The following is a 23,603-nucleotide window of genomic DNA, read 5'->3' on the forward strand; positions in this document are numbered from 1 at the left end:
AATCACATTTGTGATTTTCTCTAATTTTTAAAAAAGGCTTATTTTATGTGTATGACTGTTTTGCCTGTCTGTGCACTGGGTGCCCAGAGACCAGAGAGGGCCTCGAATCCCTGGGACAGGAGTTACAGAAGGTGGTGAGGAGCCATGTGAGTGTGGGGACCTGAACCTGGACCCTCTGGAAGGGTAGTCAGTGCTCTTAATGTAGTATTCTGCTACATGACGGAGCCCACCGTCAGAAAAGGGGGCCATCTCAAACTCCAAATCCTTACATAAGGCTGGGTGTCCCAGACCAATGAAATGGGGAATTTAGAGGGTCAAAGCCCAGCTTATGGGAGAAGAGGACAGGAATGTCTCATAATCTGAGAACTTTAAAAATGACTGTTTTGTACCAAATCAGCACACCACCCACACTTGCTGTCTCCATGCTGGTATCCTTTTCTGTACAGTGGTACATGAGAAATTGATTCCTCTTCACTTATCTCTTAAACTTCTTATTATCTTATTTTCCAACGAACAAGACATCAATTGCAATTACTTTAGTGATTTCTCAGCTCCCCTGTAGTTATATAGCCTGTGGTTTGAACAAAACTATCGTTTCCTGATTCTGGAGAAAGCAAATGTTCGGGCCACAAGGTAAAGCCTCGTGTGGAGTCAGGGCCCCCGACTGCCACTGCTACAGCCCGCCACTTCTGGGGTTCCATTTCCTAGAGCAAGTGAACATGGCATAGACTGTGAAGTGGTGTGGTCTTCTAGAACGTCTAACACAAGCAGATGAATCTCGTGGAGATGGATTTGGAGTTGGCATCTGTCCCTACCTGGGACATCTGTCTTTGTATGGTCCACTCTGTCTATCCATTGTCATGGCTGAACTAGCAAAACATCCTGTCCCTAAACGCTGCTATAGTTTCTCTGCACTTTGAAAATTCTTTTTTTTTAAAATAAAGTCAAATAAAACCTGAATAAGAAAGTGAAACAAGCAAAACAGATGCAATTGCATCTGAGTTACCTTAAACCTTTTCATTTCATAGGTTAGAATGAAGAACTCAGCATGTTCTAATACAGTCCAGCCTGATATGAGCTAAAAAGGCCTGCCTGCCTATGCCAGCTCTTTGCTTTATTGAGGAGCATATTCAACCCATCCATCTATTCATTAATTGATTCACCTATCTACCATCTACCCATTCACCTATCCATCCATTCACCCATCCATCTGTCTGTCCGTCCATCCATCCATGCATCCATCCATGCATCCATGCATCCATGCATCCATCCGTCCATCCAGATCAGTCGATGATCTACCCACCCATCTACTCACCCACCCATCCATTCATCCATCTGAGTCAGTGTATTCCCATGTGCTGGCTTTCAAGTGGGGACAAGTGTTATCAATGACTAAACAAATCATTTTCCCTCCATGAACCTGGTTTTCATCAACTCTTCCTGCATAGCCCCTGCACATGTATGGCCAAGGTTATTGCTCTTGAACAGGCTTCAAGAACTGGATGGAGAATTGTTAATTCTCCTGCTGTTTTTGAGTACACCCATCTGACACAGCCCTGTTGGCTCCTCCAGAATGCACAGGATTAAGTCCCCATGCTCCCTCTTGTCTATCATAGAAAGAGCGGGATTTGGAGCTGGCTGCCGGATCGGCCAGTCATTGTTGAAGAAGAACAAGACCCTAACTGAGAGGAATGAACTACTGGAAGAGCAGGTGGAACACATCCGGGAGGAGGTGAGGACCCCTAACCTGGGAGCTGTCGGGGGGGGGGGGCATATGTGCAGGTGTGGCCATGACCTTGTCCTCAGAAAGCCCAGATCCTACATGGAGACCCACCATGCTGGGCAGCAGCACACACAGGCCCACACAGCAAGCAGACAAGGAGCCAGTGGCCCTACACCACTCACCTTACACCAGTGTCCCTGTGTAAGTGCAGAAAACAAGGCAACGCCAGAGCCTGCAGTTTTCATAGTATAAACTCATTATTTTCATGATACACGTCTTAACTCATGGCTGTCAGAGGAGAGTGGACAGACTATCTCAGCATCTCCAAAGGGATCCTACAGTCAGGAGGAAGGATGCTACTTTCCTGGGAGTGAGGAATAGACTGCATGGAGACCATTAGAGTCAGATGCAGTTGATGGAACAGGGATTCGGGGTTTAGAGCCCAGCTTCTCTCCCCATGACCTGTTTTCCAAGCAGTAAGTTTTAGCCCTGAGGACTCTTCCTTCCCACCTCTTCCTCACTGTCTGTCAGTAACTTCCTTAGTGGGAAAGGCACCCTTCTCCATGACCCTACGGTCCAGTCAGTCTTTCTCATTAAAGCTCTTCTGGGGCTGAGTTTACTGTTTCAAGTCAACCTGTAAGAAAGGGTTTTATCCCCAACTTGCTTTGAGATGGTAAGCTGGAGTGTTGTAGTGTTGTTGGAGAAAGGAAGTTGTTCTGGCCTTCTCTGGCCCAAGGAAATGGCCTCAGTTAGGTGAGAAAGCACATGGGCAGGCATGTCTTTCTGAGCAGAGGGACACACCACCTGGGAGCCGGTGAGTGGGTGGCCGCCCACTGGCTTCCTTCCATGGCGATCTGTGTGAGACCTCCTCAGCCTGCATGAAGAACAGCCTACTCCACAGGATGCAGATGCCTGCTTCCCAGGAGAAGCTTTGGATGGGAAAACTCTGAGGCCATTCTTCTCTTGGAGAATCATTGAGTGGTCCCTCTGAGTAGGAGAACCCTTACACAGCATATGATACAAGTGGATCCTCCAAGGAAGATGGAGTCCACTCCCTGTGTGGTGTGGGAAAGTTGGAACAAACCCCAGGGGCACATCAGAAAACAGACTTCCCATCCTCCTTTATGGCCCTGGTCCCGTGCTTATCAGTCCTGAGTGCTGGAAGGGCAGATGAGAAGTTTGACAGTATCCACTGCTTCTCTGAAAGCCTTGAGCCCAAATCGGCAACATTTAGGTCAGCAGCCTGTCTTTCCTCCGGGCTCATCTTTTCCTCACACACTCCACGTTTCTGCCCGGTAACCACTGTGTGCAGAATAGGGACTGCCCGCCTTGGTCAGGGACAGTGTGAGGTGTGCTGATCACATGGGCGGGGATGGGGGGGGCGCTGTGGTTTTCTAAGTGGAGTCTGTGAACTGCTCCTGGCAGCCCGTCTGGTGTTAGCACATGCCCAGATCTGCTCTGAGATGGCATTGAGTTCTGACAAAGCAAGTGGATGCTCCTTTCATTTAGTGTATGGCCCATTGTTCTGGCACTTGCCCAGCTGGTCATCTGGCTGCTTCCAGAGCCAATGAACAGTCTCACTCCCACCCCTGGGATCATTCCAGAGCCTTCTGCTCCCCTGTCTGCCCTTCTAACTAAACATCATGAACGTAGAGTTTCCCACCTAGACGTCATTGATTGAGTTTTTCTTAAATGGCATCAAACTCAATGCCTTGAAATTTTGAGTAGTGAATCAATCCTCATTTGGGCATCATCCCTCCCAGCAAGCGTTTGAGCACAGAATGGACATTGCTACTTTCCAGAAACCTTCAACCTGCTCCTTCCTCTCTGTGCAGGTGTCTCAGCTCCGACATGAGCTGTCCATGAAGGATGAGCTGCTTCAGTTCTACACCAGCGCTGCCGAGGAGAGTGAGCCCGAGTCTGTCTGCTCAACCCCGTAAGTCACCAGCACAGGTCCCTGGAGCCCGAGGGCAGGAGGGCTGTAGGGGATGTCCTTGGAGGCCTCTAGGCAGGGTCACTTGCAGCTTGGGTTCTGTCTACAGGCCTCAGATGAAGCCATCTCACTGCTTCTGTGGGAGCTGCAGGGCGGGGGGCTGTTTCCCTCTTACGGGGTTTCATTCTTGTCAGAGCGACCATTTGCCCTGGCAGGTCATTGAACAGGGTGGGCTCAGTTTTGGGAGGAGGCACAGACCCTGGAGCCTCAGGTCTGAGTGCTTCTCTGAGAGTCAGCAGGCCCTCAAGTTGGGAGTCCAGTGACTGATTTGGGGTCCCAGCTCTGTTGTGACTTAGAAGCTGTGTTCCTGCAGCCCAGGCTACTCTCCACACTGTAGCTGGAACTGTTAAGAACACTTAGGTCATGAGCACTGAGTTCACACATACAGCATACATAGAGCACTTACTTTAGAGTTTAATTTATTTATTAGTATACATTGGGGGAGGCACAAGTCATGACTTAGAGCTTGCATGTGGAGGTCAGAGGACAGCTTTCCGGAGTCAGTTTTCTTGTTGGTCCTAGGCATTGAATTCTAACTGTCGGGTGTCAGCTTTTACTCCCTGAGATGTCTCCCCGGCCCATAAAACACTTCTTGTGGATAGGTGTGCATGAACTGAATTGGTTAAATAAACCTGACCACACCCCACCCCCAGTTCTGAGCTAATGTGGCTCCTACACCTTTGGGGTATCCCTTCCTGGTCTCCACACGGGACCGGATGGGAAGGAAACAGAGCCTCCCCGACTGAGTGTGCTTTTCTCTCAGACTGAAGAGGAATGAGTCATCCTCCTCCGTCCAGAACTACTTCCACCTGGATTCCCTTCAGAAGAAGCTGAAGGACCTCGAAGAGGAGAATGTTGTACTTCGATCTGAGGTGACACACACACCCTGCTCTTGCTCCCTTCGAAGGGTGGGGGTGTCCCTCTGGCAGCAGAGCTTTGGTGACAGTGCCATCTGTGTAGCGTCCATCTGCAGAAGCCCTGCCCGAGCGTGCCCTCCCTGCCCCAGCGTGCCCTCCCTGGCCAGGGTGGCTTCTGAGCTGGCCATCACAGGGGTGAAGACCGAGGGGTATAGGCCTTTCCCCTTCACCCCATGCCTTCCGTGGGGTTCCCCAGCCATGGCCTGAGGGCTGGGGTGACATCAGCTCTCACGTTATTGAGAATCAGATTTGCTCCAAGGAGACCAGAACATGGAGACAGAGTTACACAGTGAGCTTGCAAAGCCTGAGCAGAGGCAGCCTGGGAGCTTGGACTTCTGAGTGTTTCCTGGGTGGAAAGGAAGGCGCTGCACCAGGCACCGTCCTGTGCTGTTGTTGTTATTGTTGTTGTTGTTGCTGTTGTCGGTCTTCACAGCAAGGCCAAGAGCCGAGCCTCTTCTGCACCAGGCTGCGGGTGTTGGAAGATGTCAGGGCTGACAGGTGACAAAGGCCAGGATGCCCCTCTGGCCCCAAGCAGTTTTCCTCCTGTCCACCACTGCTCTCTGAAACAAGTACCACACTGATAACAGATTTAGTGCTCTTTGTCTTAATTGACATTGAGCTTGTCTGTAGGCAAGAGATGGCACCACCCTGTCCACCAGGCCCTTGTCTGTCAGGTTTGGGCCGTGAGCCTACCTAAGCTGCCTCCAGACTCGCCGGGCCCCTTGGGGGGGACAGGCCATCTGTCACTTTGGACTTGCCATGCACTGCAAAGAGCCTCCTGTCTGGGCCTTACGAGGCACCTGACCTGTCCTTGCAGACCCCATACCCGCCAGCCTTTTATTTCTTACAAGGGAACCACAGAGGTTCCTGGTTTACCTGAAGAACGCTCAGAAACAGCTGAAGAGGTGGTTACTGTGGCCCTTGCTGCCCAAGTGGGCCAGTTTTGAGGAGGAGATTTTTCAAGTCTTGGAATTCACAGGTCTTATTTGACTGGATGATGAAAATTGGGTACCACAAATCCCTGTACAGCCTTTCCACTTCCTTTCCCAGAAGGCCTCTGGGAGCGGAGGGAGGCTTGTCACTGGAGGACATAGGAATAACTGTGGACACTGTACTTAATGTGAAAGAGAAAGAACAGAGCAAATGTGGTGGTATTCTATTTGTACTGAAATGTGATTTTGATTGTATGTTAATAAATAAAGTTGCCCGGGGGTCAGAGCTATTAGAGCCATAGCAAGAGTGTGGCGGTGGTGGCGCACGCCTTTAATCCCAGCAAGGCAGGACAAACAAGGCCGCCCAGGTTTGGTCTGCTAGCCCGTGGCTCAGATGCTGAGCCCCTGCCTCTCACGGCAGTCTCCTGGCATCTGGCCCAGGTGACTGCCCCAGGCCAGGCACCCAGCCCCTCTTCCCCAGAGCTAGCTGAAGGACTCTGGTTCAGGTGTGAATTCCTGATGGCCCACATCTGCAGACCAGGCTGGCCTCGAACTCACAGAGATTTACCCACCTCTGCCTCCCAAGTGCTGGAATCAATGGTGCACCATCACTTCCAGCCCATTTTGTTTTTTAAGACAGGCCCTCAGACTGACTTGTAGCTCACTATGTACAGTAGCTACTGTAGCCCAGGCTGGCCCCAAACTCATGGCAGCTCTCCCGCTCTAGTCTCCCAAGTGCTAGGGTTATAGAGGTGACACTCCATGCTCCCTATTTTGGGAACGCTCTGGAGACTGTGTTTTAATGCTTTCCTGTGAGTTTGTTCTTAAACTTTAGAACCTGGTGGCCTTGTCTGACGTGGTAACGGTTCTGCTCCTGTGCTGCTGTTCACAGAACACATGCTCTGGGCAGGGCCGTCCTAGGCACTCTAAGGGCCATAGAGGTGCCGTATCTACAAGAGCTGAACACACGCCAGCAGCTAACAGACCCGCATGGCTTGGCCTTTCAGTGCAGCGCTTGTGCTCACGGCTCTGTGTGGCGCCCCCTGGTGGTCGGTAGCCTTCAGGTCTCTGCTTTAGGAATGTGCCCATTACGCAGGCAGGGATTGTAGATGAGGTGTCTGTCCTGGACACGCGATGGTCCCAGGTGCAGAGATGTTGAAGGGGTTTGCCCAGCTCTGTGCCTGGACCCTGGTCCACCTGCCAGTCCTGATGGTGTGAGCGCTGTCCCCTGACTAAGTCCCGTCCACAGGCCTGCCAGCTGAAGACCGAGACCATCACCTATGAGGAGAAGGAACAGCAGCTGGTGAACGACTGTGTGAAGGAGCTGAGTATGTCTGCCCCCCCTTCTCAGACACCCTCATCACCGTCCCCACCACCCAATAGCTCAGTGGCATTTTTCTGAAAGCAGGAGGCCTATGCCAGACTGTGTGGCAACTTTTGCCCCTTTGTGAATCAAGAGCCATGCTCTCAGTGAGGTGGATATTTAATTTTAATGGGGTTTTCCCCATCCCCTCTGTTGTAAGTGTCCAGGTAAGACAAGAGAAAGGGCATTTCGGTGAAGTGAAACAGAGCTCGTGCTCACATCTAGGAAAACGGGCTTCTGCTCCAAATGCAATGGAAAGCCACAGGGAATGGCAGTGTGTGCAGGGCTCCTGCCATGAGGTGGATCTGAGCATGGTGGAACGTGGGAGTTCAGCTGGTGTGGTGTGTGCCACTTCCAGCTCCCTTCCTGGGCCTGCCTGACCTGCCTTGGGGACAGCCTTCATCAGTAGTCAGCCCTTCTAGGAGGGACAGCCCATGAGAAGCCTGGGTTCCTTCTCTTTGCAGCCCAAAGGAGCCACATTATCACTTTGAAGGATGTCCACTGTGACTCCCTTCATGTCCCATCTCCATTCCCCCCATTAAGACACTGTTCACTCCCTGGCTTGTGTGTGCTTTTCCAACTCAGCCACCTGCTCGTCATTACTTTGTCACAGGGGATGCCAACGTCCAGATTGCGAGCATCTCAGAGGAGCTGGCCAAGAAGACAGAAGATGCTGCTCGCCAGCAGGAGGAGATCACGCATCTGCTGTCGCAAATTGTGGACTTGCAGAAGAAGGCAAAGGCTGTAAGGCTCCTGCGTCTCTGGCTGCCGCACCAGTGGCCGTGCTGAGATGGGGCTGGAGAGGGCGGCTCCTACCTGAGCCACGCATACGGTTCTTCTGGCTTCGTGGGCTCAGGAACCGACCCACTGCCCCGAGTCAGCAGAGGCTCTATGATCTTAGGATAATCTGTAAATGCATGGCACACATAAAGCTGTGCTGTAGATGCGGAATCTTGGCCTTTAACTTACAAATCATGGGGCCGCTCTTGGTTTTCACTCTGCCAGTCAGGTACATTCCATGGTAGAATGGTGTGCTGGCTGATTAGTTTCCCGTGTGGGGCTTTGACTGGAAGGAGGAGATGAGATGCCTCCAGGAACAGAAAGAAGAAACGACAGAAAGCAGCCATTCTCTGGAGGTGGGGGTTGGGTGGTGGAGAATAAACAGGCATAGAGGAAAGGCTGTACCTTCAGCGTCACATGAAAGGGGCTGGTGAGGTAATTCAGTGGATAAAGAGACCTGCTGCCAAGACTGACGACCTGAGTTCCATCTCCAGAGAGAACCACCCCACACTGTAGGCACACACACGCACACACACATGCATGCACGCATATACGCACATATGCATGTACGCACACATGCATGCGCACATACATGCATGCACCCACGCACCCACATGCATGTGCACAACACACACATGCACGCACACATGCATGCGCACACACATGCACGCACACACAAATGCACATACACACACACACACGAATGAAAACATTTTTAAAAAGAATGTGTTTTTGTTTTTTTTTTTTCAATTATATGAAAGATGATGTTCAGCTCCAGCGTCAGGTCATGGTCCTAGGTGCTGAGTTCCTCAGGGACAGGCTGTTGACAGGTAACTAGAGGGAAAGGTGGTCTCTTCTGGGTGTCTTAACAGAGGACTTGTCTTTACCATGTTTAGTGTGCAGTGGAAAATGAAGAGCTCGTCCAGCACCTGGGCGCCGCCAAGGACGCCCAGCGGCAACTCACAGCAGAGGTGGGTGTCTCTGCCTCAGTTCTCTAGGGCCTCAGGAAGGCATATCCACCTGACTACACACACATACACACACACACACACACACACACACACACACACTCTCTCTCTCTCTCTCTCTCTCTCTCTCAACAGGCCTAGGTCATTCCCCTCATAACCAACATTTTAATATTGGCATAATAATGTTTTACCTGGGTCCTGTGCCTACTGCCTCTGGTGGGTGTTGGAACACAAGGAGGTGGATTCAGTACCAGCCCAGGACTTGGAATATTCTAGTTCCTGACAGATGCCAACTGTCAGGATGTCCAGCTAGGTGAATAAAATATACCAAAAGCATGTGTAAAGAGCTGTTTAAAGATATGGCTTGAATCTGGGCATTTTGGTACATCCTGCAATCCCAGTCCATGAGTGGCTGAGGCAGGAGGATTGCTATGAGTTTAGGCTAGCCTGGGCTACAGAGAAAGTCCCTGAATCAAACAGAAATGAAAGACGACGAAGCTGGAAACAAGGGTTACGATTTGCCTCTTACCAGTTAGTGTCGTCCGGCTTGCCCACTGTGAACATTTAGCAGCTTTCCCGTCTAGAAGCGTTCCCCAAGTGAAAGGAAAAGCCAGCCTGTGGATCCAGCCAGCTGTGCTGTGTGTCTACAAGGCGGCTGGTTCCATGAGGACTGCTGTGTCATTCTGCCTCTCGGGTGGGAGGGAGGGCGGGCTTGTGGGTGTGTCAGCACCCGGGCGCTCCCTGGTGCGGGGCAGGCCTGACCCTCTGCCTTTCCCTGAAGCTGCGTGAGCTGGAGGACAAGTATGCGGAGTGTATGGAAATGCTTCACGAAGCACAGGAGGAACTGAAGAACCTGCGGAACAAGACGATGCCCAACACCACGTCCCGGCGCTACCACTCCCTGGGCCTGTTCCCCATGGTAAGTGGGTTCTCCTGTGCCCCTCTGTCCCCAGGCCATTGCCAGGGGCTTCGTGTCCCTTTCTGACCACTGGGCCTGCATCTTTCGTGTTTGGACCTGGACCTGCCCAGCTGGGGCTTCCTAATTCCCTAGGACAGACGGGCCCTTTGCTGTCTGTTCTTTCTACTCCTGCTGTTAAGAGAGAAGTTCACGGGGAACTTGGTTTAGTTAGGTGTTACTTATGGCTGCTATTGCTGTGTGGGCTATTTTTCCCTGAAGCACCTTCCCCATGTCTTAAAGAGCCTGCTCTTCTCCTGGTTCTTTATGTGTTTATTAACCCTTCTCTTGGTATCATTTAGTGTCTGGGATCTGAATCAATTTTTTTAAAAATAGTATTTCTCCATGATCTTATTTCTTTAGTCCTGGCCTGGCTTGTTCAGTATTGGGGCTTTGAAGGGAACGTGAAGGACAAAGGGGGTTTCAGGTTTAGTCTCCCCGTGTACTGGGCGGAGCCTTTAGTCGGTCAGTTGTTCCCCTGTGACATCTGCTTGTAAGGGACTGCGCTTGCTCATTCTGTCTTCTAGCACACCAGAGTGTCTTGAGGGTGGGGCCATGCGCTAGCTGTGTGCCACAGCACAGTGCAAGTTAGTGCACGGCTTTGCAGCCACTCCACATGGACGGCATGGTGGACGACAGACAGATGGCTGAGAACAGGCCTCCGAGAGCTCCTGCATATTCAGAGTTTGCTCCAGACATTTTTCTGGCAGAATAACGAATCCTCTCTGAAGTGAGAAGAGGTTTTTGTTTTTTAAATTTTTTAAATGTTTATTTATTATTATTGTATTTGTATGTGATGATGGGAGAGGGCGCATTGTATATGGAACATGTGCGGAGACCAGAAGATAACTCTGTGGAGTAGTTCTCTCCTTCCGCCTTGACACGGGCTCCAGGAATTAACCTCCTCTGAGCCATCTCAGCTGAGACGGGATTTATGGAGGGAGCTCTTGCTGAGATACTTTCCTGGGAAGTCTGTTTTCTGTCCATCTCAGAGAGGGCAGTCACAGCCCAGAGGAACAGCTCCACCAAGTCCAGCTCAGTGAGCCAGGGAGTTGACTGGGTAGCTTAGTGGGCATGGCTGAGGCCTTAAAACTGTCTTGCAAAACCAGGGCTCAGCACATGAAAACACCAGCTGTGCAAGCCTGCTCCACTGCGTGTGATCCCCAGAAACCACATGAAAACCGGATCTGGTAGTGGACATCTGTAATTCTGAATTCGTATTATGAGATGGGAGGTGGAGACAGGGTAATTGCCCAGAAGTTTGCAGGCCAGCTAGCCTGGAATACACTGAAAAGTGGTAGAAATAAGAACAGCGCCCATCTCAACAAGGCAGAAGGAAAGAACTAACTCCCAAGGGTTGTTCTTTGACCTCAGTGGGTACACCATGGTACACAAGCACCCGCATGTGTCCACAAAATAAATAAAAAATACAATTTAAAAAGAAGAGAAAAATCAAACCATCGTGAGAGGAGAGATGGGTAGCACACACCTTTCTCCATGTCTTCTGGAAGGATTCTCAGCTGTCGTGTTTGCTGAAAAGCTTTTGATGCCTCTTTGAGGCTCTTGGCAAGCCCAGGTTTTGAGGATGGTTGTTTTGAAGGGTGTCATGCATTAAAGGCGGTTAAAGCAGCAAAGGCTGAGGCATGCCTGCGTTCCTGGAGCTGAGCACCCGGATCTGCCTCTTGCTCTCTGCCGTTCCAACTGCCAGTAGCAGGTTTTACTCGGCAATGTTCCAATTCTTTCACTTTGTGGTGGGAGTTTTTAATCTGTAATCCATGGATAGAATCTGGGGACCCATGAACATTGAGGGAACTATGTCTTCTGTTTTCATAAATGTTCCTCAAATCAGAGGGCTGGGTGGGGCGCATGTGGGGTCAACCTTCTCAGTACACCTATGGAGTCAGTAGTGTTCAAGAACCAGCCTTCCCGTGACCCTAAAGCTCATGCCACCCTCGCCCACCCCCAAAAGGGTGGCGGTGTACTCCAAGAAAACTAGTAGGAATTAAGGGGTTGAGAGATAGACATGTGCAAAGAATGGGGTGCAGTAGTGTCAGAAGTGACGGATGGGCAGGGAGTGTTTACAACGAAGAAATTCGGCGTTCTTCCCGGGAGAAGCAGTCCTGTTTCCTGAGCACATGGTGAAGGTGGGTGTTGCGGCTGGCCGCTGGGGTGAGGAGCTTCCAGAGAAAGCACCGAGGTGGCAGTGTGTGTGACTTAGTCCATGAGGCAGGGACCCCTGCCCTGCAGAGCCAAAGAGCCCTTGGCAGGTGGGTGCCTGCCTGGGAGTCGGAGGTACAGCCTTGGCCTCCTGGGTGTCCTAGTCCTAAGGAGCTGGGACTGCAGACCTGGGAGAGGACAGTAGCTTAGTGTGACCTGTGGGGGCTGGGAGGCCATGTAGGACATTTCAGAAGGCTTAGAGATATTTAGAGCTACGTTTGTTCCTGCTGTTCTGAACACACTTTCCTGTGCCCCCTCGAGTTCCCCGTCCTGTACTGTAACCACAATTTTACCTCTGTAGTTTGGCCAAGGGAGCCTTGAATGGACTAGCTTTCAGACACAGCCATATTAGTGTTAAGGGCTGTTCACTCTCACCCAAAGATGCTGTGTGCTCAAAACCCGCTTTGGCCTTGGGTCAGCAGATTCTCTCTGTGGAGAATGCTTTTAGCCTTGTGTTGTGTGGCAAGAAGTCTGGAGACGGCTGGACCCCCTGTTTCTTCCCCTGTGGCTCTTCTGGCCTCAGACCTGATGTAGAAATGGATGCCCTTGCTCACTCAACACGGCTTCTGTCTTTTCCCAGGACTCCTTGGCTGCAGAAATTGAGGGAACTATGCGTAAGGAGCTGCAGCTGGAAGAGCCAGAGTCTCCAGACATCACGTATGACTGCATGGTTTTTGTATTTCAAGTTCCCACAAACTGACTCAGGACTGGTTCTGTTTATAAAAACATGTGGACCTCGGTCACCACCAGCCACAACTGTGGTCCTTCCTGTCAGGTTAAGGGAAACCTCATGTCTGACCTTTTCCTGCTCTTTTCTCACGATAGCGGCTGTAGCTCAGCTGGTAGAGGACTTTCCTAACATGCACAAAGCCCTGAGTTCTGTCCCAGCACCTCATAGCACCTGGTGCAGTGGAGGGTCAGAAGTTCAAGGCCATCTTTAACTACAGCCTGTGTGAGTGAGTCCCTGTCTCAAAAGACACACCAAAGCAACAAAAGAAGTTACTGGATAAGCTTCTGGGAAGTGGGAAGGAGGCTGTGTCTCCCTGCCAACCTCCACTTCCCCATGGAAAGCATTGCTCTAAGCAAAGAAAGCCATCAGCAGTAATGAGACCTGGGCTCCTCAATGGTGTGAGCCAGGCTTTTTCCTTCTGGGGACTCCTGGGGTCTACAGCTCCCCTCCTAACGCAGATTCAGGCTTCACCTCCCTGGAGCATTTAGAAGGAATCTGGGGACCATGTTTTCTCTCCCCCCAAACTCCTGAGACAGAATTTATATGAGACTGAGTGGCTAGTGTCCTGGTGACTTCAGAGTGTGTGCAGACCTGGCACCCCAGGGAAGCAGCCAGTCCAGAAATGTACCCACCCTTTTCTCCTTAAAAGAAGACACATTCAAATCAAACTATGGGTTCTGCACTTAGAAATGGTAGTTTCTACAAATAGCCTAGTGGGGTATTTATCATCTCAAGGTAGAAACTTCAGATTAGTTTGAAGTTTTACTTTTTCTTTTATATGAATGGTTACACATAATCATTCTGCAAGTGTCTGCGGTTAGCACTGCCCTTGTGGAGCTCACACTCTGGTGTAGATCTGAAAGAAGCAAGCATACTAAAGACAAAAGCAAGACTTGAGGACTGTTATTTCTAGGTCAGGCTTCGGATCTGTGACAATCAGTGTCCCTTGGGGTGGCTGAACCTAGTGCTGAGCCTTTGGGCACCGCATCTCCCCAGTCCATACTGTGATGGAGGCGCCCACACTCTCAGGAACACGTGAAGCCCTCAGTCAGCAGGCCACTGGGGCTCCCTGAGGTGTTTCTTTGGAGGTGGAGGTGCTAGCTCCAGGTTCTTCCTGAAGCGTTTGCTCATGGCTGCCATGTTCTCCCCAGCCATCAGAAGCGTGTCTTCGAGACCGTGAGAAACATCAATCAGGTGGTCAAGCAGAGATCACTGGCCCCCTCCCCTATGAACATCCCCGGTTCCAACCAGTCCTCAGCCATGAACTCCCTCCTGTCCAGCTGCGTCAGCACCCCCCGCTCCAGCTTCTACGGCAGCGATGTTGGCAACGTGGTCCTTGACAACAAGACCAACAGCATCCTCCTGGAAACTGAGGCAGCTGACCTGGGGTGAGCAATGGGCTTTTCTCCTGTTGTGGGGAGGGAGAAGTGAGCTCCATTGAATGGGGACTCAGCCACCATCCAAGAGACTTCTCCACATCCCAGTTACCCACCTTATCCACGGCACTGGTAGTTTCAAAAGGGACATCTCAAGTTGATATCCAAAGCATGCTTTTCCACAACATGCTGAAGGGGGAACTAACAAATCCTCCTCCCCACGAATCATCACCGTGGCCCCTCGGGGGCTTGGATGCTGGAAAGGGCGAGGAGGACCCAGGCTCTCTGGTTTGCTTCAGAAGGTGGGGTGAAGAGGGCTATCAGTTGTGGGGTCTCCTTAGTGATAGTCAGTTCCTGTCTGCCCTGTAGAACCCCAGCCCTCAGGCTTCTAAAACAGGCACTCGGGATCAGTTGAGCCATACGGAGGGCTACCCAAGATCAGAGCTGGTTTCACTGAGACCTGAGAGCCCAAGCCCTTTCATCTAAGAGTCAAAAAGGGGGTTCCCTTGAATCAGCTCCCCTCTAGTACCCAGGAATAGCAGCCTACAAAAGGTCTTCCTTTTTATAACCAGGAGGGAGATTGTTATGAAAACACATATTTGCTTATGTGCAGTTTCTCAGTTCATCCTGATACAGCCATCTGTCTCTAAGAAAAGTCAGCTCAGGCCCACAGAAGTAGCTCCTCCAGGTGTCTGCTCCCATCCTGGCTGGCCTGGTCTCCTGAGACCATCTCCTGTCCAAGCAGTGGCCTTGCCCCGAGGGGTCCTCAGTGCCCTTTAGGTACTTACCCCCTGTCTTCTCCAGGAATGAGGAGCGCAATAAGAAGCCAGGCACCCCAGGCACCCCAGGCTCCCACGACCTGGAGACGGCACTTAGGCGGCTGTCCCTGCGCCGGGAGAACTACCTGTCTGAGCGGAGGTTCTTCGAGGAGGAGCAGGAGAGGAAGCTGCGTGAGCTGGCTGAGAAGGGCGAAGCTGCACAGTGGCTCACTCACGCCCACCGAGAGCATCATGTCCCTGGGCACACACTCACGCTTCTCGGAGTTCACTGGCTTCTCCGGCATGTCCTTCAGCAGCCGCTCTTACCTGCCTGAGAAGCTGCAGATCGTGAAGCCGCTCGAAGGTGACCCCCAGGGGCCACGGCCCCTCTCTGTCCTCCTCTGTGACTCACTGTGGGCCCTGATCCACCACAGGAAAGCCAGCCACCTCTGTCACACCTATTCGTTTTTCTTTCGAGATAGCCACCCACGCTGCTGGTTTGAGTTCCTCTGAGGTGGCCTCTGTTAACAGTGCACTCCTAGTGTGAACCGGCCTAGGGAACCACTGCAGGTGGCCCACAGGTCTCTTCTTTTGTCCTTAGTGCCTTAGGAGCCAAGCCTAGTGGCAGGTAGGCAGCTTCAGACCCTTCCCCATGGCTGCTGTGGCCATTTGTCCTCACGACAACAAACTAGTTCTAGATCAACCCAAAGGTCTGAGAAGGAATGCTCTGGCTTCTCAGAATTTTCACTGTCAAATAGCACAAACCAAGCATCGTGAGTACCACCCCCAGCCACGTGGAAGTGTTGTGTGTGTTCATATGTTCGGATTTGTGGCTTTCTGGAGGTGATCCAGGCCCTGCAATCTGCAGTGTGGAGGCTGACAGGAGGCAGAGCTGGAGGCCGGCCCTCGAGCCCAGCAAACCCCTGTGCAGGGTTTCACTCTTTAATCAGTACCAGGGGCCCTAGAAAACCTCACCGTCCTTTCTCCTTTCGTTCTGCATGTCCCACGTCTCCCCGAGCCCGTGGCCTCGTCAGGAGCCAAGTGTGCGCTGCTCTTGCTTTTCCCACTTGAGTTTGAAGCCCGTGTGAGTTGAAGACATGCTTTAGAACCACGCATCGCATTTTTATGTGAAGCCAGATGTCTGCACATCTGTGTTTTCTCAGCTTTTATCACTGTCCCTTCTAAGGAGCGTCTCTGGATGCTTCAGTCTAATTACGCTCCACACTCATCATGACATTTCAGTGCCACAGCTTGTTTCTGTCACACAGGTACAGACTTGTACCTGAGAGGACAACAATTATTTTCATTTCAAAGGCCTCTGTCTGTGCTGCCTCAGGGGTGGTGTCAGCCTTGCAGAACAGGCAGCCTGCAAGCTGAGGCCATGATTAGTAAAGACGTGCGATGTGTCGCAGTCCCTGTATTTCCAAAGAAAGAAGAAGGCTATTTTTGGTTTTTCCTTTTAATAATGATGAATTAATTGTGTAATAGGTCCTTTCTAGCTTCCAGGGAAGGGGCGGCTCACTCTTTTAATTGTTTATTCAGTTGTGAGCTTGTGTTTTCTGACCTCCAATTATGTCTGGTTTTCTTTCAATAAAACCTTCCATTTCTGCAATTTTATTTCTGCCTTTCTTTTCTTTTCTTCTTTTGTCTCTCAAAGTTCATTAGACACTGATCATCTCTCTGCTTCCCATACTTAACTGTGTTTCACTGGGTGACCTATGATATGTTTTGGGTTCATTTTTCAGGTGCATTGCAGGATGAGATTTTGAAAACTTAATTTTGACCAATTCATCTTTGTTTCTTCTAACTTTGTACCTTTATTTTTATGACAAGAGTAAGAAGAAACTCCACTTGTGTGTAAGATGAATTTTACCTGTGGCATCCTGCACCCCTCCCCCCAAGAAGTTGAATTACTACCATTAAAAAGTCATGTCTTATCACTGTGGCCTGTAACACACCCTGTGATATGGATCCTTTTGGCTTCATTTTGTATTTCTCAGACTTCTTTCTTAGCCGTTTAGAGGACAACTGATATGTTCTCTCCTTCCCCTCCACATCAACATTTGCATCACTGTTGGCTCTAAGATGGGATGTTAGTGTAGTTGTGTCCCTGATTACAGTTTCTGTCATTGTGTTGGGTGAGTTAGCCCTCCTCCTGAGCCATCTCCCTTATTTGTAACATGGGCATATGGCTATCAAACAAGAATGTCAGACTTGTCCCTGATTCAGCCACCTGGGTCTGAAGGGCCCAGTTATGGCTGTTGACCCCTGAACCATCATTATGCTGGGGTTATGTCCTCACACGCGTTTCCATTGGCCTAGTGAGACACCGATAGAATATCCTTGATCTCTAGCGGTCCAGGTAAAGGCACCTGGGGTGAGGTCCCTGGAGACCATTGTCTGGGAACATCACTGAAGCGATCAGTGTCCTCCATCTACTTCTCCCTTTCCCATTTCAACCATCTTGCCAGTAAAGAACAGGATATTCAAGATAAAAAAAGAAATGTCTGTCTTAGACAGATTGAGCTGGGCAATAGTTCTCCTGTGTTCTGCCTGTCCCAGCGTGTTCTCGTGTGGGTGGGAGGAGTCTCAGATGGAGTAAGTGATGAGAAGTGGTCAGTAGAGGAAGCCAGGGTGAAGGGTGAGACTGAGAAAGGCGAGGGCAGAGGCGGCCTGTGCTCACCTGGGGTAAAGGCTGCTTCAGTCACCTGTGACGTCAGGAAACCATTGCAGGGAGGGTGGTGGAGCCGGGAGGTGGGTGGGATCCCTCAGAATGGCTTGGGGCACGGAAGTGAGTGTTCCTCCTCTGCTCAGGTGCTGGGTTCCTTGAATACCTGGAGCCTCAGACCCAGCCAGGAAGAGCAAGTGCTCTTGAGGCCCACTGTTGACGTAACTGAAATAAGGCTGAAACAGTGTTCAGGTCTGTGGGACTGAAAGCACCTGTCCCACAATCCGCAGCCGCCATCTGGGCTTGCTATTGGCTGGATTCATGAGGTTCATGTGGGGGTGGGGGTCTCTCTGCTGAGAGCTCCAGGGAGCAGATGCCAGAGGCCTTCATTTTAATCCTAGATGGGCTGCTTGCTACTTAATACCACCTCTGGCGAGTGCCTTTCTCTCCCCACACTCACTGTCCTTATCTGTGAAATGGAGAGTAGCCGACACTCAGCAAGTGCCTGATCAATGGTAAGCTGACGCAGGGGTGGGTGTCCCAGCTGGCCTTGAGGATGGCTTCTTCCTGTGACCTGTGAGAAAGCACTGGATAGTGTGATAGGGGCTGTCGGAGGTGGCGTGGGTGTGGGGCCTTCCTGCTGGGCCTGCACGCCGACCTGGAAGTTCTGCTCTGGGTCACTGACACCCCCTGTTCAGCTGATGGCCAGCCCCTGCTGCCACTGAGCTCACATGCCTGGCCCACGCACTGGTTCAGTCACTCAGCTTCAGGAACTTTCCATTCTCCCATTTGTACAGTGGGCGAGAATCCCTCCTGGGGAGTTTGAGGTGTGCATTGCTGTGCTTGTGTGTAGAGTCCAGGGAGTTTCGATTGGAATGTGGAGCTCGGGTGCCATCATTTCAAATGCCAGTGAGCAGAGGCAGAACGGAGTCTTCAAGCTGTCGTTATTCAGTGAGCTGACAGTGGAGAAAACGAGAGGTTAACCTGCCAGAGGCCTGTCTTCCATCTCATCTCCTGCCAGCAAATTATACAGGAAGGGAAACTGAGGCAGCCAATCCTTCCATAGTTTAGCCTTGTCTCTGAGTTGCACACTGCTGGTGTATTTCCCTAACCCTTCTGATATTCTTCCTGCGTCATCTCTGTGTAGTGGAGGTCTCACACACGTGAAGGCTACCACGTCTTGAGTTCCTCCCAAGTCCCATTTGGATTGCAACTAGGTCAAAGAAACCTTACAATGTGTTTATGTAACTACTTACAACCTGCTTTGCAGATGATGCTACAGTATAAAGTTAGGATGTGGCTTACACCAGCATTGGGAGACAGAGGCAGGCGGATCTCCGAGTTAGAGGTCAGCTTGGTCTACAGAGTGAGTTCCAGGACAGCCAGGACTACACAGAGAAACCTTGTCTTGAGAGTCTACAGTATAGTGCTTCAGCCTGCTGTCTTCCATCAACACCGTGCATGTAAATCACACAGGGACACCATACTGTCATGTCCGATATGAGCTAGATTTACGAAACAGTGGCACCTTTGAAGTTCTTGGCACACGCATTTCCCTTTTGGTTAGCGATTTCCTTCTGATTCTCAACAGATATGGACCTTAAGGATGGTTTTTGGGTCTCAGCGCAGGTGCCATTTGAAGCTGAGTCTTCTGCCTGTGGGGACTCTGGGGATCACTGGAATGCTTAGCTCCACCCCTGATTTCTGCCACTAGGTGGCATTAGCATCCTTGTTTCTCCCAAAGTTGTGGTCACCAAAAATAACTTGTATTTTGTTCCAAGTTAAGGACTTCTGGAGTCCATACAGACATGAATATGTTGTTTTGATTTGGTTTTTAAAACCTCTTTGTTGTTTTGTTTTTTCCTTTTGCTCACAGAGGGTGTTTTGTTTGTTGTTTTTTGTTTTCTTGTTTGTTTTTTTTTTTAATTCTGTTCAGTAGGCCCAAGTCTGTTAAGGGGGATGAAATGTGTATCCTTAAAACTGGTGTGGACCTGGAAGGGGTGTTGAGGGTGTTAGGGCTCAAATGTGCTTGTTTTCATTTAAGTGGATTAAATCGTCCATTTTCAGAATCCTTCTCAGACCTCCATGACAAGTTGGAGGACCCAGGTGTTTGGAAGCACTGAAGGCCTGAGCTGCCCCTCACCCGCCCCAGCCATCTTTCTGTCTGAGATATCACTTAGCTCCTCAGCACCCAGGATTTCCAGACACTCCTGGCCCTGTGCGCCTTCTTGGTAGAAGGCCTGGGACACCTGAGGTCATCAGGGACACTCTGTTATTACAAACCCCACAGGCTGTCACCTGAGTCCTAGGGTCCAGTGTCACCTTGGAGACGGCTCCACAGCTTTAGGCCTCTGTGACGTCTTACCTTGTTCTTGAACCCTGCCCTCACCTCCCTTCCTTCGTGGCTACTCTCTTTTCATAACTTCTGTTTGCAGGTTTGTACCAGAGTGTCCCGTGGCTTCCTGGTCCCCGTGTGTTCTCACGCGTTGTTACAAGCTTCCTGTGGCTCTTGTCTGGCCGTTTCCACCCTCTTCTGTCAGAGGGATGATAGTGTGTTAAGTGTGGCCTGGGGTGCTCTAAACACTCGTAACCAATCGTTGGCACCCAGTGTATAGCGTGTATTTTCCTTTAGAAGTTGCTGGTTCTCTCCAGTAGTGCCCCCTCCTGGTACGGCAGGGGGATGGCGCCATTGTCCAGTTGCAAGGGTCAAGTGAGCTCTATTCCAGGCCCTCCCACAGGCCCACGCAAGTGCAGGTGTGAGGGTGGGGAACGTTTGCTCCAGCTGGCATCCTAACCCCCTTCTCCTCCCCTCTCTCTTTTCTCCCACAAGGTTCAGCCACGCTTCACCACTGGCAGCAATTGGCCCAACCTCATCTTGGGGGCATCCTGGACCCCCGTCCTGGTGTGGTCACCAAGGGCTTCCGGACCCTGGACGTTGACCTGGATGAAGTGTACTGCCTTAACGACTTTGAGGAAGATGACACAGGTGACCACATTTCCCTCACGGGCCTAGCTACCTCCACGCCAGTTCAGCACGCGGAGACCTCAGGTGAGAGGTCCCGAGCACTCAGGACTGTCTCAGGCAGCAGAAGTCACTCCAGCCAGCCTCAGGCTTCCCCAGAGGAGATGCACAAGCCGCCAGCGCCAGCCGGCCTGGAGGAGGAGGAGGAGGAGGGGTCTGGTGAGGGCGCCTCAATCAGTCCTGTAAACCTGACACCTCTCCCGGAGACAGAGCTCTGGGCCTTGCTCACCTCTGTTCCTGGCACCATCCGTAGTAACTCTGTGTCTGTAGCTTCTGCTCGTCTGTGTGGGTGACAGGGAAAAGCTTTCCCATCGTCAGGTTCTGTTTTTAAAACAGAGACCAAATCCTCCACTTTGTGACAAGTAGGCACCTCTGCCCATCTTGGATTGGAGGTGTGTGGCCCAGCAGGGCCCTGCAAGTGGGAGCAGGAGAGGCTGCTAAAAAGTGGGATATGGTGCCCCGAGAACAGGTGCTCCTGGATTCTGTAGCAGCCATCCGGCCCTGACTCTGATATGGCCTTTTCCATATCATCTTGGGATTTCCAAAGTGAGCAAGCTGAGCAATTTTAGGGGAATGATGAAGAGTGAGAGGCAGTAGGATGTGTGAAAATCAGACAGAAGTCCAGGGATGGTTAGATGGTGCCTGTTGGCCATGCCAGCTCTGTGAAGCTTGTGATACTTTCATGTATTCAAGTGTTCAGCGACACTCTTTAACCAGATACACTGTAAGAGATGTCATTCATCTCTGAACAGAGAGGATGCTAGGTGCTCTGGCTAGCCCCTGTCCCACCACCAGGTGCCAGCAGTGTGACCATGGGTGTACGGGGTGACCCACAAACCTCTTGCACTGGGGTGGGAAGTTTGTGCTCAGGGCTCCTGGGGCATTATGTAGTTACTGCTAATCCATATGCTCCCTTTGCTTTGTTCTTGGACCTCCTAGCTCATTGTCCTGGGAAGACAAAGAACTCAGGGTGTGAGAGAAGAGATGAGTGACCCCAATACTGTCATCCTCATGACATCCCCAAGTCACTAGATGCAAAAAAGGATGTTCACTTTTCTGATTCATAATTTTACTTTGTAGAGGCCACAACATTGCCATGCAATCCAAGGCAGGACGAAGCCAGGGTTTGTGGTGTTGCCTGTCCCCAGGTTAATTGCAGACAGCTGTGGTCGAGGGGCTTGACTTGAACCAGCTGTTTCTTTAAATGTCAACTTTAGAGGCGTATCACACCCATTTATGTTTTGAGTTTTTAAAGTAAGTTACCAAGTGAAGGGTATAGAGAGAATGAGCGTTCATCCTGTGAGATCTACACACTCAATTAGGCCTGGTGGTGTACACTTACAATCCAAGCACTTACAGTTCCCAGGAAGCTGAGGCAGGAGGATCTGGACTACATAGTGAGATTCTGTTTCAACAAACAAAAGGACAGGACAGCCAGCTGCAGCCTCAAGTCTTGATTTGTTATCAACACTGGGTCCCATCTGAAGGCAGACAGCACCGGCATCTGGCTAACTGCCACGGAGAAAGGATAGTAGTCAGAGGTCACATAGATCCTTCCTATAGCTGGAATGCCCATCCTGGAAGATGAAAGATGCACCCTCAGGTGCTTTGGGGGGGAAGTTGTTCAGAAAGAATAAAATCAGTGCACCCAGAGCTGTGTGGGAGGTCAGAGGGTGAAAGCCCTGATTATGAGACCGCGAGGCCCAGCTTCTGCCCTTCCTGTGACAGTGGACTTTCTGACCTAATGCCCACCCCTCGTGGAACCTTAGAGTATGTTCAGCCAGCAACTTGAGTTGAGGGCAGTCAAACACATGTAGAGCAGAAACTATAGAAAGATCAGGCTCAAGGTGTGTGTTCCCGGCATAGCGAATCAGTTGTTCAGGGTCGTTCAGGAAAGGTGTCCTGTTTAGCAGTGAGTTCTCTAGAGCTTGTTTTCTTCGTGGGAAGCTCTTCTTTGGAAGCACTGTGCAGAGGGAAGGTGTACAGAGCCATGTGACTCCTTTTCTCTACTGAAATGACCGATCTGTTCTGCTGTCAGGAGTGGGAGACAAGCCGGATACCCCAAATGCTCCTTATGCACAGTCAGGGAGTGTGGGTAAAGGCTGATGGGTCTTCATGAGAAGGCCTGGAGCTCCACAGTCTTGGGATTTATGTCCCACTGGCCTGGTCTCCGCTGGCCCAGCGCTGACACCTGAGCTCCTGGAGCTGCTGTGTGCTTGGGAGCATCTCAGAGGGCAGAAGTCTGAATCAGAAGGCAGTTGACAGTCTTCCTTACAGTTGGTACCAGCATGGGCCAAGAATAGGAAGACTCACCTAGTAAACATTTTCATTAGTGTATTTTAATGTACCTTTTGAAGCATCCTGTGATTTTTTTTCCCCCTTAATCTCATGTTTTGAGAAGGCTGGTTCCATGCTGTTGTGTTGTGAATGATCTAGAAGATTAAAATGGAGCACTGAAAACAACCTTTAGGTCATAGCTTTATTTATTTTGATGATTGTTTGATGTCCTGAGTTGACACAGGAAGCACATTTTTCTCAGGATAGTCATTGCCGGGTCCCTGGCACTCTGTTTAGTTCATGGTTGGGAATGGTCTGCATGAGGAAAAGGGTTCATTAGTCCACTCGGTAGCTGGCTAGTGGGAGGGGCTCAGGCCTGAGCTCAGCTGAATCTCCTGAAGACCCTCAGGGGAAGAAAAGATTAAACCAACACCAGAGATGAAGTCAAAAGTCAGTTTGTCTGTCTGTCACTGCCATACATGGAGATAATACCCTGAGACTGGCTCATACTTTATCCACCTGTGACCCCGAAGTGCACATGACTCACAATTGGGCCCCAAGATCCTGGCATCAGTGTAGACCATTGAAATCACACTCATTCAAAACAGACCTCAGAAGTCCTGTTCTCAGAGGCAGAGGTCAGGAAACAGCCTTTGTACCACTTCCTTACCCAAATACAGATCCAAGCTGTGCTCAGAGCTTCGTGGAGTGAAGGAATGAAGAGAACAGCCCGCCATGGGAAGAAGTCTGGCAGTGAGGCATTCCTTCAGTTCAGTCACAGAGCGGGGGCCCCATGAGAGCAAGCCCCCTCCTGAATCTGGGTCACACTCAGTCCCACCCCTGTCCACAGAGGAGGCTGCACATAGCTTATAGGAAGAAACCGGCCCAGTGGCCCAGTGGGTCTGGAAGGGAAGGTCGGTATAA

General features: G+C 50.8%; 1 protein-coding gene across 1 annotated transcript in view; it reads left to right on the forward strand.

The window, feature by feature from the left end:
- Trak1 (trafficking kinesin protein 1) overlaps positions 1 to 23,603 on the forward strand; it is a 104,345-nt gene that overhangs the window by 70,026 nt on the left and 10,716 nt on the right. The window contains 13 exon segments of the mRNA XM_028861383.2: positions 1,617 to 1,638; positions 1,641 to 1,732; positions 3,559 to 3,659; positions 4,480 to 4,588; positions 6,815 to 6,893; positions 7,542 to 7,672; positions 8,605 to 8,679; positions 9,458 to 9,595; positions 12,429 to 12,505; positions 13,730 to 13,966; positions 14,759 to 14,927; positions 14,929 to 15,076; positions 20,211 to 20,429. Coding sequence (XP_028717216.1) covers positions 1,617 to 1,638; positions 1,641 to 1,732; positions 3,559 to 3,659; positions 4,480 to 4,588; positions 6,815 to 6,893; positions 7,542 to 7,672; positions 8,605 to 8,679; positions 9,458 to 9,595; positions 12,429 to 12,505; positions 13,730 to 13,966; positions 14,759 to 14,927; positions 14,929 to 15,076; positions 20,211 to 20,429 — 1,597 coding nt within the window.

This window comes from Peromyscus leucopus, chromosome 7, assembly GCF_004664715.2.
Source record: "Peromyscus leucopus breed LL Stock chromosome 7, UCI_PerLeu_2.1, whole genome shotgun sequence".
In the NCBI taxonomy this organism is placed as follows: Eukaryota; Metazoa; Chordata; class Mammalia; order Rodentia; family Cricetidae; genus Peromyscus; species Peromyscus leucopus.